Below are 16,721 nucleotides of genomic sequence, written 5' to 3'. Positions count from 1 at the left end.
ACATCAATCCGCCACCCTCACCCAGATGGATTACGCCGGTTTCGATGGTTTTTACACAGTTCTCGCTCAGGCTTCATAAAATGCAGATAAAAAAATTCTGGTCAACTTTTTAAGCAAGTTTTTAAACACTTTTAAAAAGCCCAGTTTCTAATCGAGACACAATGAAGATATGTGCTGTACAATTTTGGCCGTAGCGCTTGGCACGTATGACGTGAAGCACCCCGAACAATTTTCGCTAATGTCACCTGTCAAGCGTGCTTTCCTGTACAACTTCGCTGCATAGGTAAGGAGCGGACTTTCGAAAGAACTCAGGAATGGGCATTTCATGAATTGCCACGTCCTTCACGGGAAGACCTGTATCTATAAATGGCCCCTGGATGTCAGACGTGTCATCACTTCCGATACGCCTATACAATGCCTACTCCTGTCTCCCCATGGTAACACTTCCGCTAAAATTTGAACCTAACATTTATAGCAGACGCCGACAACCCGGCAGGCGTTCGCCTTCAGCATTCGGGTATAGAGCAAGGCGCGTGTAGCGCTGATTTTATAGCGAAACATCAATTACCTATGTTCTTCATAAATCTGGCCCCCACAGCGCACAAAATAGGCGACCGATGGTACACAAAATCCCCGGCTGCTCCATTGATAAAAAAAATTCACGCATCTCCACCAAGTCAATTATGACGAGTGGGCGAAGCACTGGGGATCGTTCTTACCGTAAATCACCCGTGAGAGTGCTTACTGCTGCTAAAACGATTTCCAATCCGATCCAATCCAATACAATTCAATTTAATCCAATCCAATCAACCCTATCAAATCCAATAAAATCCAATAGTAAATCCAATTCAATTCAATCCAATCCAATCCAATGCTCCTCGCGCATGCGCAGCACGGCTCTGCAGAAGCTCTCTCTCTCTCTCTCTCTCTCTCTCTCTCTCTCTCTCTCTCTCTCTCTCTCTCTATCTCTAACTTTTTGTGAACCTTTTGTTCACAGATGTCTCGATTTACACGGTGCTGTGCCGTGAGCACGGTCACCGGACGCCGGACAAGCCTCGGCCTTACAGTGCTTCGCCCCTAAAAGCAAGTAAATGGATGAGCATAATGACGCCACACTTCTGCGGGAGGCTGCTGTAAACAAAGTAACTTATTTCAAAAGAGTCGACGGGTGTTGTACAAACGAGTTCATCTTATGTCATTCGGCATCTCATCGACAAGTCCGTGTCCGGGTGGGATTCGTACCAGGGTCCACCGGCATGCCAAACTATCCCTTGAACCACCAAAGCCATGCGATCCTACCCAACTACAGGTGAGCTCGGCAAATGGGTGATGGCCTTCGACTTGAAAAGATGCGGGCGACTAGACGTATTCTCTGTACTACACGAGAAATTACAGCGCGGTGATTACGCAAGAAAGAGTTAGGTATTTTAAAACCACGTTCCCGTTAATGGCGTATATGTAGGGCTAACAACGGCGGTTGCCCAATTCTCGGGGTCATAGTAATGGAAACAGAAAGAAAACATCAAAAGGGGAAATAATGATGATTATGATGATAATGATGATGTGGTGATGATGATGATGATGATCATCCCCGCCACTGCAGGTACCACGTCATTACCATGCATAGATGGAATGGGCGCGCTGCCTTCCACGCGGCATACTTGCACTACGAATTCCATAGGTGTGGTGTATACGGCGATTCACTTTCAACCTTCTAAATCAGCAGCAGAGGTGAAATATGGCGGAGCACACAATAGCGGCATGTCCGTTGAGACTTCAATGCTAATGCTCTCGAATCATAAGGCGTACTTAGCTACATTTCTTTATTCTTTATTCAACAGTGGCACTCAGACGAGGAGAATGGGAGAAGGCGCTGTTAAATCATTTTTTCAAAAAGGATGGAGGAGTTTAAGTTGGGGCATTGGCAGCAGGAGGGGTGAGGGGAAGGATCCATTCACCAAAGGGCTCCCTAGGGCATGCGCTTGAAGTTGTCAATAGGCGGTAGTTCTTTCACAGGGGAATTGTTCAGCACTAAGTATTCATCGCTGCAGGGCATAGGGATTTGGGTGTGGGAAATTGAAATTGCGGTATCGAGAGAATTTGACGTATGCCCAGATTATGAGGTGTAGTAGATCAGCGGCATGCTGACAGTATAGCCATTTTTGTTTTGGGATGATCTTGATGGTGTAATTGTTTAATTGGTAATTGAAACAAGACAAACAGTCTATCCCACCAAAGCCAGGTAAAGCTTGATGGACAGAGCCTAGCAACAGTTTTCGCTTCTTCCTCTGTCCTTTGTGTGGAGCGAATACCACCGTGAAACACACTAACAGAGAAGTATTCTGACCAACATAACTGCGCGTTATTCCCACAGGGCCGTTCAGGCTTTCCCGTCGTCGTATCTAAAATCCCCGAGTACAGCTGTTTTAAGGGCAATCGCTTACTGGTTCTAAAAAACAAGATATCAAAAACGTACTGTTGCCTTCCCTGAGGCACAGCCATAAAAGAGCAGCGCTTGCTTTAAAGATGTTAATATTGTAATGTTATTTTCAATACATTGAAACTTTCTAATACTCTTTTTAAAATAAATGGAATTTATAAAATGCCCCTAAACTAACTTCCAACTAACAATTTCTGTAACCATTTGTTCATTCTTGTATCAAGGTTTAAGCATCAGCTTTATTTGCATCGACTGATCATTAGCCTTTTTCGTCAGGTATTGTCCATGAAATTGTATAAATGTATCTGCAATTTAATCCAGTTCTTTGATTGGCCTAATAGTGAAGTTTGCAAAACAACTGCCGAAATTGTTTGCAGGTAGCAGTATATAGATTATTATTTAGGAATTCATTTAAAATTTCAACCCCCCTCCTCTCTGTAATTTGTGGAAAGATTAACTACAATGGGAAACAGAAACCCCTAAACGTAGTGTTCAAGAGCCTGTCAATCCCAAGCATGCCGTAAGCGAAATAACACTTTCACCGCATAGCCGTATCCCAGATGCCATAGTTTGCGACCGATTGCGTTTATTCCCTTAACCTCATGAACGTTTTCTCCAATAATATCCGCTTCTTTTCTATAGAGCTAATAGGCGCTCAGTTTTTTCGATACTGCTGCCAATAAAACACGGTGACCCGTCGCACCAGTACTTCGTTGTGACGGGCCCGCGACTCGGGCGACGTTCTACTCTTTTTCAGTCGTGCTCGGCGACAGCGTTATTCTCGGTGGTTCCAGCCCGCTCGTGTCTTGCGCCCCCCACCTGGCTCAATGTCAAAGAAGACGACGACGCGCGGCGGCCCACTCGAGGCGCGCGAAGAAGTAAAGGAAGCGGGTGCGCGCCTGTGGGACGAACCCGGGGGCCTAGTGGAGACAACGCGTGGGTGCAGCGGTCGAGCCGCGGCGCTCCCAGCCCTCACGCGCATCGCAGCCTCGAAGTCGGCGACTGGCCACGGGCAGCCGCTAGCTGGGGCCCCCCTGACAGCGTCGTCAGCGCTCGCTATCCCCTCGTCGTGACAGGTGAGCCTGCCTCCGGGTGACCTCTCTGCCATTTACGGTGATGGTTTCGTCCTGTATTATCTCTGCTTCCGATCAAATATAACCGTCAGTTTCGCAATCATCTCGGAATACGAAACGAAAATTATGATAGCTTACGGCTGTACGTGAAAGAATTTTGGTAGTGTCTATTATCACGGCGACCGTGAGAATTACCGTTAGACATTTCTCACGGCAGTCGCCTCTCATTGGCTAACAACGCTACCCGGAGTTTCTATGGGATAAATATTCCCTAAAAAGCCGTGTTCGGAGTCACCCCTGTAGCACTGAGGTATAGTACTTGGTTTTAAACGTGAAAGCTCAGGTTCGAGTCCGTCATTGCGATATTTTTAGCTTTCGGAATTTTTCGGTCATCGTGATTTTGGAAATGCTTTTTTTTTTTTACTCAGGTAAATATCAAGAGATCGATGCACAGGACTTCTAGAACGTATTGTATAACGTTAGATACGCGTTGTGTTCTGTGTCGCTGAGGTTGGTTAGATTAGGTTTGTTGCAGTTTGGCTGGGTTTGGGTAGGTTATGACGCGTTCGGTTAGGTCACGTTAGGTTCGGTGAGGTTATGTTACATTAGGTTACGTTGGGACGTAATATTCTTCAGCAAATTTTAGGCCAGCCAGCTTTTATGGAAACTGCCGGGAGAATTTCCCGGGTGTAATTCTCACGGCTGCCGTGAGATTAGACGCAGCCAAGAATTTTGTCCAAGCAATTTTGAATTGATTGCCAATGGGGCAGCTCGGCTGTCAGAAATAGAAAGCCGCTTGCTAGGGCGTTGCAGGCCAAAAATGGATTCGCGTAGATTGGTGAACCTCAACTTAACCGTGGTACGTTTTAATATCGAGTTGTACTATTCGCGTAACTGTAGCGCTGTGCTCCGAAAACAGGAATGATTACAGGGAACAAGTGTGTCGGAAGATGTCATTTTTAGATAAGCTTCTAACTTTTCCTGCGCAATAAGCTTATGAAGGGTTACACACCTGAACGAGTTGGGTTGCGGCTAATTTATTTAGAGCACCTAACTTTGATCGAAAAAATACCCGGATTTACCCTTCGTGTTTGTAAGTTAACTCTTGCAATGGCCTTTACGTAGTAAATAATTTTATTATTGTAGTTCCCGTTTCTATTGATGGTTTAAGTTTCGGTATGTGGTTAATTTATTTACAATACCTAACCACCTTTGATTCGGACAATGCCGGGATTTCCATTTCGTGTTTGTAATACAACTCTTTCAAGGGCCTTAAAGTAGTCGTAAGCACATTCATTATAGTTTCCGTTTCAAGTAGTGGTTTCTGTCTGCCTCGGTACGCAGCCCAATGCCTCAGCCAGGTAAGCGGCGTACAGGTTTTGTCGCACATATATAGTAAACGATATATCCCGTGTGATCAAATGTAGCGCAGCAGAAACACACGGGACGGAAAGAATACACACGGACGAGCGCTCTGTGAACACTATGAATCACCAACTAGCCCAGTCTACAGCTTCACTTTATATCCCGTGTCGGCTTCTCATCCTTCGATGAATGAACGCGTTTTGTTATGGCGTGTAAACCACGCAGTCAAAATTGGAACACCCCCAAGCCGTGAGTGTTATAGTTAGCCTGTTTGCGTCATCACATCGAAGCATGTTGTTTTCCAATTGCCAAATACAACTATACAATATTGTTATCTCCCTTCACCTTTCTACTGCCATAATATACCACCCTATAAGGTATTTTCATCAACGAGAAAAACGTGTGTCGTTTAAAGTCGTCGAACTAGAATGGCCAAAGCAAATTTCCTTTGCAAGCATCTCTGATGGCAAGCTTAACTGTTGTTCAAAAGGGTGCCATGTTGGGCCAGTTGTTGCCAACCCTTGTTGCCACACGCTGCTCACTCTGGCGCAGGTTGACCCGTCCCGCCGGCCCCACCATGTTTTCCCGCATGATGGTGAAGCGTGCCGTGATACCCTTCACGGTGGGAGCGTGGTAAGTGGCTGCGCAGAGGGCGAAACTATGGAAGGAAAGCGGCACGTAATTGCTCTGCTAACCATTGGACGCGAAGAATCTCGTTTGCTACAAAAAGCTGTGGGTGCTTCACCATCAGAACCTACTAAAGGAGCATAATTATTTTTTTGCAGGCGTACGTGACTAAAAAGTTACAAAAGTCTTCTTGAATTATCTCAGCTTTTTCTATAGCCGTCTCGCGTATACAAAAATGAACGTGATAAATTGTCTAATTGATTGATTGACTGACTGACTGATTGATTGATTGATTGATTGATTGATTGATTGATTGATTGATTGATTGATTGATTGATTGATTGATTGATTGATTGATTGATTGATTGAGTTAGCGAGTGATTGAGGGATTGAGTGATAGATTGAGTGACCGATTGAAAAATTGAGTGGTTGATTGTTTGATTGATTGGGTTAGTGAGTGATTGAGGGATTGATTGAGCGATAGATTGACTGACCGAACTATACGCAATTAATTATTGTTGCTTAATTAATTCATTTATTATAAATTGAGTGGGTGAGTGGGTGAGGGATTTATTAATTGAGTGAGGGATTGATTGATTGATTGATTGATTGATTGATTGACAATGACGTGACTATAATTGAAACGCGACGCTGCTGTGGAGGCTATAGCGGGCTTCCAAATTTCTACTTTAACTTATAAATGACCTCATTGGTACTAGACCTGTTGGGTGCTATCCAATTGGCCACTGCGACAGGCAAGAGGGTGTCTACAGGCTGTCCCATGTCCACGCCCGAGGCGTAACTCTGAATCCGTTAGCAGCTGTTGAACAGCTCTACATACGCTTGCATGACGCATGAAGACATTAGAGCCGTCCTTTTTCCCGCTTCTAACGTTTTGTAAGTGATTGCATTGCTTGACGAATTATTCCTAGTGCGCATACTCCAGTGTCTTATCTTTACAGGCAATCATTTGTATTGCTATATTCTTGAAATGCGCTCCGATAACAGCGTTATTTTTTATATTTTCTGAGGTTACCATTCCCGTCTATGCGTAATGGGATTCTGTAAATTGATTATGTTCGCGTGATGGTGTACAGGCGGTAATTTGCAGAGCTGATAAACTGACACGTAACCTCTGAATTCATGCTTTCGCATATTGTTTGACGCCACACCTTAGGGCGAGAGCGCTATTAGGCAACCTCGCTCAATTTTGCGGCTGCAAACTACCCAAGCCTCGGAAGCCTCCCATATTTTCTACTTTATAACTCGCTTGTACAGCGGTTGGTTCACAATTGAAGTCGGGGGCGACGCAGGCGAGCGAAGACCCGTCGTTTGGCCTAAAGTTTCGCTTTGAAGGCGTTTGCCAAGCGTGCACCCGTAGATAGACGTACAGCCGCGATCGATTTGAAGGTGATCGCTCAAGTGGCGAGTAAACAAGCAGCGGCACCATATTACGAGTTTTATGATGGTTGTATTTTGCAAAAGACTACGAGGGGAGAAGGCAGCCCTGTTTTTATCTCGAAAGGTTCCCCTGCGATCACCTTTAAATTGATCGCCACTGTACAATGACTGCGGCCTTGTTTGGCATTTCTTCAAGCACAACGCGAAGGTTACGCAGCGATACTTCTGAAATGCCGGGAAGTTCACCGTGAGTTTTTCGTCGGCGTGAGCACCGTTGCAGAGTTCTCAACTCTGGCTCACTATGCTGCGACGGCGTTCGCTGTGTGCCGCGCAGGGGCATTCATCAGAAAGGAGGCAGTGGCAAGGGAGGCGGCCAGGTGGACCCGGCCACGCTGGAGAAGCTGGAGGCTGACTTCAAGAAGCTGCAGAACGCCAAGAACTGCCACTCGCTGCTGAAGAAGTACCTCACCAAGGACGTCTTTGACAAGCTCAAGACCCGCAAGACGGCCATGGGTGCCACCCTCCTCGATGTCATACAGTCCGGTAAGAGCGGACGCCCTCTAGTTCTTCTTACAAAAGTTCAAAATGCGAAACTTGAAGGATGCCATGAGCTACGTGTATCTTCTTTCCTGCTGCAGTAGGCGAAATATCCTACCCCCTTCACCTATTGCGTCCGTAACAGCGTGTAACATGATAAGAGAGCGCGGCAGTGTGTCTGCATTCGTAGCGAAATCGTCCCCAAGACCCCTACCGCATTCAGAGGTTATTTGGAGTTATAGCAGAAGGCAGCTTGTGTTGAGTTGCATGTTGTATTTTTGTCGTTCTGTTTTTGTTTACTCCTGTGTAGGCCCGAGAAGGGCCTGCAGTATGTTTAAAAATAAATAAATAAATAAATAAATAAATAAATAAATAAATAAATAAATAAATAAATAAATAAATAAATAAATAAATAAATAAATAAATAAATAAATAAATAAATAAATAAATAAATAAATAAACAAGCAAACAAATAAATACTCCCAGCAGGTATTGGAGGACACCTTGACGTTCAGAGGCAGTCTCCCATTGTGAACTCACTGTCAAATCTATCCACTAATGGGACTTTTCAACTGTAACGAATTCAGCAACACCTTACATCTTGTCAACAGCAAGCCCTGGTGCAACGAGCTCTGGACGCAGCTCGGACTCGCGGCCTCCTGGACTTGGGAGGCTGAGCACATCGTGGTGTGCACAATAAACGTTTATTCCTCCTCCTCCTTACGCAACGATGCCGCTGCAGGCTCCATGGCAACTGCCAATATTGATCTCTACAACCCTAGCTGAAAGCGAAGTTGCAGGATGTTTTTGGTATTCTCAATCGCCGCCCCTCCCCTCCATCCCCCCGACTTGTGGGATTTAATACCAGAGTTACGGCCACAGAAAAATAGGGATATGCCGCGTTCTACTTCACGCATGCTAGAATCTATACAGCAATCCTGTAATCTATACTTTCACTCCTCTCAAGGGTCTAAAGGAGAGATTTGTATCATAAAACTTCGTTCTACTGAATTCTGCATAAAACAGAATATTTTACTCTTCCAATGCGAACTTGAAGCATGTGAACTAGATAAAGAGTATCTATTCGTCGTCACGTTCATTATTGCCAACCTCAACGTTTGGTCAGCAGGAGAACACAGGAGGGAACACAGGAAAGAACACAGGAGAACAGAGGAATACACAGCATAGCACGCAGCTCTTTCTGCGCGTGAGTCTACGTTCTAACATGCCTCAATTACACAATACGTGCAAGTCAACGCCCAAATCCTCGACCAAAGTCGATAGATCATTTCTAGTATACTAGTTTGTATGACTTTTTGATCAGGGACTCCAGAGACCAAAGGGGTTGTTTGTTGTTGCGGAAGCTATGGTTGCTCAACCAGTCCCGCATGGTAGCCACGAAATTAAAACCCCACTAACTTAACATTTGGAGCCGTGTTAATCTGAGCGGGCGATATGCCTCGAAAGATGCGATGTGGTTTAGCCGCAAGAAGTTAGTTTAGATGAAAAGCGAGCCACTCCTTCCCCCGAACACATATTTGATCCAGAGGTGGGGAGGGGGGGAGGGGTTAATTCACCCGATCCCCAAATGAGCTTCGCACCAGCCGTATGCGGCCTCTATGTATACTCTCTGCGTGTCGACCAGCCGTTTTCCACTTTGAAATAGACAAAAAATTGAACGAAACGTTCGGGAAATTACGGGCAATGTAACTTTACACCGAAGTTTTTATTCACAGGGAGAAAGTCCCCCTCATAAAGCCGCCAAACGTGCCCACAGGTGCGGTTACAGAGCAAAGCACGTTTGGTAGAATGTGCGAAGAGCGAGCGAAAAACTCCGTATTCCGGTCTTCTAAAAAATTAGCAGTGGCTTAGCTCGGCCATGCCAGGATATACGTAGCGTGAGCTGTTTCGAATTTCGTGAGCTAAGGTTCATCTGGTTATTCTCAGGTTTCCTGGTTGCCTAGTATTAGCTGATTATCATGCTTACTGCTTTTAAAACGATTTCCAATCCAGTCCGGTCCAGTCCAGTCCAGCACAGTCCAGTCACTGCTCCTCACGCATGCGTAGCGCGGCTCTCCAGGAGCCACGCGAAACGGCTATCAAGCGGCTCCGGCGCAGCGTCAAACTTGGCTACTGCGCAACGGAGGCGCACAGCTGGGCACGCGCCGGCGCCAGTGCGCCTGCCGCGGCTATGACGTTACTCCTCTGGAATGCGCAGACCGGCGAATCTGCAGACCCAATTCTCTAGACACCCGTACTCCAATAGGATTGAGTTTCCAATCTAATCCAATTCAATCCAATTTAGTCTAATCTAATCCAATTTAATCCAATATAATCCTATCCTATCCAAGTCCAATCCAATCCAATGCTCCTCGCGCTTGCGCAGCACGGCCCTTCAAGGTCCACGCGAAACTGCTCAACCTTGGTCAGTGTAGCTTACGCTGCAAAACAATGCAAGGCACGCTCATTTGAACAGAACGTCGAGATTGGGGCGAAGGGGGACGAGGTACTCGCGCATCCTTAAATGGGCCCGCAACCCTTTTTTTCGACTTACTAAATGCTTTTAACAAACGCACTTATTACTAAGAATAAGAGGCCAAAATTACTGCTCAATGCCCATCAGACAACATCGAAACATGCCCAAAAGATTTTTCTCTTTCCCGGTCTTGGCGTTCTTCAACCACTCGAATTACGTCATTACAGCAGTGGCTATTGGCCGGCTTTTGTTCAGTTGCAGCACTAAAGGCATTCAAGAGCCACTTAAAAAAAATCCCGCAAAAGCAAAGCTAAACCGAAAGGCGCCTCTCCTGCGACCAGCAAATCACGCAGTGCCACTCCGGGCTGGCGGCAGCTGTAGCTTTCGCATTGCTTCCAGATGCGAAGGAAAGAGTGAAAGCTTTTAGAGGCAGTGTTGCAGAGTGGATTTAATGATACAACAATAAATCTTCAATGTCTTTTTTTTAAACCTGGCGTTTCGCGGTTCTCTGGTTTCTGTTAGACGGCTCACGGTGCCCCGTTTGCTGACAAAATATAATCACGGTTGAATCCTTTCCGTCGTTTTCCTTCAATTTTTTTTCCAGACGTTTAAGAGCGCACCACAGAGCGGCCAGGGCAAGCCGGGGCCCAACCATGTTTGAGAATCGGCATCTTCCTGTAGTACTGTTCTCGTTGGGTTTCAATTTCTTCGGATAGATTCGAGCCCAATCAGAAAGGGTAGTTTTGACGTTACTTCGCGTTCGAATTAAAATGACAGTTATTCTTACAAGGCAGACTTTCGGTTAGAGCAATCTTGTCTTCATGGTTCCTTTAAATTGCGTACGTTGAAACTCTTCATTGATTGTAGAGTTTATTGCACCACAGCCTCCTGTATAACCGACTGTGCCAGCTCTATCGCCCCGAAACCCACTAGAGCAGCCGGTTTACTGTCGGGGTGACAAGTTACCAGGTTTTTCGATGGCCATGCCGACGCGAATCGCTGTTTCGAGCGGAGGGGAACTGAAACGCACCTCGGCGTCGTCTACTGCGCGAATGCGTCTTCCAGCTACGAAAGACCGTAAAACGGCGAGCTTGGACTTCATGAGCCAATGTCAAAGACCGAAGCTTTATGCGTGGCGTCGCACAACTTCTAAACGGCGTTCAGTGTACTGTTCCCGCCGGCACACTCGGCCTTTTGGGTTTACTGTGGGAGTTTCACCACAAAATGTATACATGTCCTCACGGTTGTCCCTGCGATAAGAGCCTGTTAACGTTTCTCCCACTCTATAGGAGTTGATAAGTGAACAATAATGCTTAATTCGGTGTTTAGTGATAATTGAGTTATAACAGGACTCTGGTTATACTAATTAAATTTTGTGGAAAGAAATCCAAACAGTTGAGCTCCCCCTTTTGACTTACGAGTCCACTCAGTCGCGTTCTGCCGCTAATATTTTTTGTGTGGTCCCCGAAAGGGTACGCGCCCCCTCCCTTCTCCTCCCCCCCCCCCCCCCCCCCCCATTTGTCCGTCGCCTCTGCGCCACGAAATGGTGACGTTGTTTTCGGTAATGCCGGGCTTCGCCGCAGAGAATGACGACTTCAAGCTTTAGGTCAAGGCGATATTCAGTATTTGGGGGCCCCTGTATATGCTTGGGATAAACATTCAACATGCACTTAGCTCGTTTCTTGCTCTACTTGTCCCCGCTGCGCTCATTGTTGCCTCCCCAATCCCATACTGAATAACCGATCAATTCCCATTGGGTCACAAACCCACTAGTGATCTCACCCGTAACATTTCTGGCTGAATCTAGTGAAACGCAAACGAAAAAATACTTTTGCGTTAAATAATTTACGAACAAGGTCGCCCGAGAAACACCATCTATTGTGTAATTACCACCGTCAAGTTCTAGCGTCACCTCAGGCTCGTACTAGATACTTTTATTTGTGGCCTCGTAAATATTTATACCTTTTTTGTTCAAACAGGAGTTGCCCGTCAGTGCTAGAGCCAGCCTTCTTTATACAACATGTATTTCTTGTTTAGAAGGGGCCTGCACAACTTTTTTTAATACCACTCATTGTTGCCAGGTGTGAAGACTAATGTTGACCGTGCCCTTGCGAATACAGGAGAACCTGGGATTAGGGCGCCACCAAAGAGGACGGTAGAATTTCTGGCACTGAGCAGGCACAAGGGCGTTACAGAAGATGTGAACGCGCCGACGCAACGCAGGCGATGAGGCGCGGCGTAGTGGAGGGCTCCGGATTAATTTTGACCCCCTGGGAATGTTTAACGTGCGCCGAGATTTCGGCGCACGAGATTTGCTACTCGACGACGACTATAACCGCTGGCCCTCAATGTGCCGACGTTGCCACGTCGACTTCTGTGATCGCGTTCAAAAACTGTGCTATGCTTAACTTCAACTATCATCGCGTTCGAAAACTTCACCGGGGTTAAGCTGTCACCCAAAGGCTGCGGCGAGAAGATTCGGTAGAGCGCATGCGCAGTAGCACGAACTGAGTGTACCAGTGGCATGCGTACCAAGTACCATAGGAGTAATAAGACTTCGTCGGGCCCGTTGCTGTGTCCGCACATAGAAACAAATAGAAACGAAGCATTGAGCCGCGCCTTTGCATTGATTCTGCGCCAATATCTGGACAATCCGTCTAGTGGTGAATTTTTTTTTTCCAAATCAGGTTTAGCCACGGCGTACAGCCCCAGCCAGCTGGAGTAATACGTGTGCTGAAAGATATGCAAGTCATCGGCGAAGTCATTACTCGTGTATCACCTAGCTGCAGATGCAATGCCACATTACGTAACAGTGAGTCCAACTGGAGCTTAGCTACAAAACAACACACTAAGCAGCTTTTATCGCTTCGCTAAAATGGTCGGTTTGGTAGTATTGATTTTGTTGCACGCACCAATAACAACACCTTGTCACGCTTACTTGTCGGCATGGAACAGCCAGTTTATTTCTGAAACCTGGAACTGCGATAGTGACAATCTTGGGATGTGTTATTTACTTGTAATGTCGTACCGTTTACGCGTGGTAGATGTCAACGTCCGCGATTGCACGATTCATCCAAACGCATTCATTGCTTATTACAGCCTTTCAACATCTTGGCCACTAACAGGGCTGCGAATCAAGCCTAACCCATCCTCCGTGCAAGCGAAGATAGCCCAAACCGACCGGCAGAAATACCGGTAATAATCTGGACAAAATTAAGATATACATGACCCGGATTCACTCACTTTTGTCGATTTCATTTGAAGCTGAAAAGGTTCTGTTCATTCGACCGACTTATTGAGCATCAAGGAAGTTTCTGCCTTCATGTAAGTGCGCGTACTGGCGATTTGAATTGTTAAGCGTCTCTAAGTATTGCTGCGGACTTGCAATGCCGGTACACGAGATCATCAGATCGGTAGCAGCGCGTCCTGAGATGACCTAAACTTTTTGCAGGACGATGGAGCGATAGATGAAAAGTATTAGTTGATTTGGCGTACTTGCTGAAATGAAACTACTGATTCAAGCTGGCGGCCTTCTGCTCGTAGGTCTTCTGTAAGTTCAATGTCCTTTGGGAGCTCCACCTCTTCGTACCACTGCCCCATGTGTGGCACACAACCCGTGGAGCCGAAACACGCGAAAACTCGGTTCGTAGATAAGTGGTGAAGTGGTCAGCCTACCATATTTTGATTGGCGTGTGAAGGTTTTTGTAACAGTAACTGTGGTCGAGTAAAAACAACCCCCTAATTAATCGACGCATTTTAACTTCAATTCTCAAACGATGGTTGGGTTATTATGGTAAATATTGTATAGGTATTGGCAGTTTCGTTTGCTGCAAGGACCACGATGACGTGGTGTTGAAATGATTTCAGACGTTCAGAAAACTTAAGTTTGAGCTGCGGGGCTCTAAAGTTTCGGCATGTTTCATGAACACGATGGTTGATTGCGTTCACGGACATTCTGGGTACCCTAACAGACATCACATGTTGTTGGGGCGGCGAGAAAGTAAATTGCCGTTTTCTACTTGACACAATAGAATATCCCGTGTGAGCCGCCACAGGTCACTATTACGAGGCACTAAGTTTATTTTTTTATTGTTTTTGTGAGTGTATTGAAAAAGAAAAAAAAAGATACAATTAGCAGACATTACACTCGCCGAAGGTGGACGACGAGCGAAGCTGTGCAATACACACATCCCAAGCATGGCTACAGCATATTTTTGCTGCGTTGTTTGCTTTGCGACGCCCGTCGCCTTGCGTAGCTCGCGGCTTGCGGTCCGCTTCTTGTGCGCGCCTCTCGGTGCTCTTTGCGGGCCGCCGCAGTCGATTCCATTCTCGTTTCTGTTTCCGCCATCGTTCTTCGTAGGCACGTTGTTCTTCGGCTGTCCCAACCACGGTTCCCAACTAACTGTACATGGCCTCACCATAAAAGCTGGAGAACACAAATGGGATGCGCTGCTTCGGCAGCTGCTGCTTTTATACAACGCCACGTACATTGCACTGCCTGTCGCGTGAGGCAAAAATCGCTAAGCGACCACTGTCTGATGCCCTTAAGCGGGGTCGCTAGCGCATCCCGGGCTCCTGAGCAGGATGTACCCGGCCGAGCACGACAGCTCGTACCAGTTCTGCAAAGAGACGAGAGGCACTCTCGCGCACATCATAGGGGAGTGCACAAAACTCAAGACCCCCTCACCTTCCCTCCCCCCTTCCCTTCCCCACCTTTATCCCCAACCCCCTCGAGCGATGGGAGACCTTGCCGTCCACCCCCGACCTCGCTACTCAGTACGGACTGTGGCCAGGGGCCAGGAGCTGCTGGACACATATGGGTCCCGAGACTAGGGAACTACTCCATCTGGTGCCTGCGCGCACACACCTTCTTTCTGGGCTCAGTAAAAGTTGATTCGCTCTCTCTCTCTCCCGCGCGCTGATCTTCCCGCGTGCTCCGTCTCGTGCAGCGTCTAAAATCACCGTAACTAGGAAAGTACCGCCATCCTTTTCTGTTCGCCGCAGCGCAAATCCGTGGTCACGTGGTCGGGGGTGACCCTTTTCTGTCCGACTGCTCGGTTACACCTGTGAGCGGCGGCTAGAATCGTGCGGCAATCAGATTTCATCATCGCTTCCATGCGTGTTTTTTTTAATTACATGACGTACAACGCAATGCAAACGATAAGAGTGCCAGGGTGCCGTGCTTTCGAGAGCTGGAGCAACAGAAGGGAGTCTGGATAGGCACTTTTTTTTTTTATTCAAGAGGCAACGCAGGTGCGAAGCGACGCTCGATATTGATGCGCAAGATTCGACGGGACAAAGTTGTCCCCAGAGGAGATACCGTACTGAGCGAGGGTGTTATGGTGGGATGCGTTTGCTTCTTTTTGTATTGACATCGCGTCGGGCCGAGATGGATGTCAGTGACGACACGGGACTGTTGAAGCGTTCAAAGGTGCAAACGTTACGTGTCGTTGCGCGGAGTCGATTACGCAGCTTTCGCCAGTTTTGTTCCAGCTAGGCGCAGTGAAAAATCTGGTACCTTTGTTAGTTTTTTTTTGTGCGTGTGCTTCATTCGAACCGTCCCCTTTTTTGTATTCTGTACCTCCCCAATACTTTCAATAGAATAACGCAAACCCATGGTGTTACGGTAAGTATACTTCTTCAATGGGAACATTTAAATGTCACCACGTTAATCCTCCCAAGCGGCATAATAAATGGGACTGTGCATTCCAAGGTCGACGTAGCAATGCTCTTTAAAGGGTCACTAAAGGGCGGAAACAAAATGGCCTGTATCGGGATTAAAGAGCCGAGAATCTACATCCACCATCCTCGCCACTAGCAGTTGTTTAATGATACAAAAAACGCCAGAATCGTGAAAACAGGGGACGCTGCCCCGTACGCATTTGGGTACTGCGGTTTGTCACGTCACAAAGTGGTGAATGACGAGAGCTCCTTGGAAATGCATCTGTAGATCCTTTCCTGAAATAAACAGTGGCGGAGTGGTTGAGCACGTCAAATAAACGTAAATCAAAGCTTTCCGTGAGCTCACGGTATGTAAAACATAACAGACTACACACTGCGAGGCGGGATGCTTCCCTCACTATTCCGTCAGCCATCATGCTTTCGGTTTCGTTTTCGAAAAGAATTGGTGCCCAATTAGCGAAGCCAATACCCCACGGCGGTGAGCGCCCTAGCTTCTCGAAGCATATATATAGCCGGTAGGAAGAAACTGAAGTGCCTTCATTAGAATCGGAAAAAGGAACAAGATGCACTTGAGGTGGCTAAGCGAGCCTCCCGAGCTTCCAATCTCCCGTTCTCCGCGCGCGGGGGAGGAGCAGTAACGCTCTTTAAAATGTCCCTATAGGTAAAGCGCACCCGGATTGTCGCCCCTGAAATGAACACACTGCGAGTGGTTAGCTTACCCATCCGCCATTCGCGTCAGCCCTCGAGCCGCCGTTGATAATTCGTTCAGCGTGCGTTGCGCTTGCCCTTATGCTTGAGCCATGGGGAGCGCGGACAACGACTGCCGACACGGCGGCCGTGAAGAGTTTATTTCACGCTCGGTTCGCGTCGCGTGAGGGGAGGAGTTGGAGGAATAGCCTTGACTGAAGTCATAAAAAACTTCGGATGATCAACCTGGGCTGGTCCCTATGTCCGGGGTCCCATTGGTCCTGCAGGCCTCTTCCACTAAGGACATCAACTGGCGCTGAACCTCCGTTTCCGAAGGCCTGATGGCCGTCTCCCAGGGGTTGGGGTGGTCTCGCAGTCGTGCGGCGTCTTGAGGTGCCGGGTGGTTGGGGCAGGCGAGGACGATGTGGTAGAT

The 16,721-nt window shown here is 47.2% G+C and overlaps 1 protein-coding gene across 1 annotated transcript in view; it reads left to right on the top strand.

Annotated features, from left to right (window-relative positions):
• Window positions 1-3,273: 3,273 nt before the first annotated feature.
• Window positions 3,274-16,721, top strand: part of LOC144175867 (arginine kinase Lit v 2.0101-like) — a 28,223-nt gene continuing 14,775 nt past the window's right edge. The window contains exons 1-3 of the mRNA XM_077704895.1: window positions 3,274-3,516; window positions 5,431-5,511; window positions 7,241-7,449. Coding sequence (XP_077561021.1) covers window positions 5,456-5,511; window positions 7,241-7,449 — 265 coding nt within the window. The 5' untranslated portion in view covers window positions 3,274-3,516; window positions 5,431-5,455. The remainder of the gene's footprint in view (window positions 3,517-5,430; window positions 5,512-7,240; window positions 7,450-16,721) is intronic.

Source organism: Haemaphysalis longicornis, unplaced genomic scaffold, assembly GCF_048455015.1.
Source record: "Haemaphysalis longicornis isolate Haplotype H1 unplaced genomic scaffold, Haemaphysalis longicornis Haplotype H1 scaffold_3, whole genome shotgun sequence".
Classification (NCBI taxonomy): domain Eukaryota; kingdom Metazoa; phylum Arthropoda; class Arachnida; order Ixodida; family Ixodidae; genus Haemaphysalis; species Haemaphysalis longicornis.
Note: the sequence above shows the minus strand (reverse complement) of the source record. Positions and strands in the feature narration are given on the sequence as shown.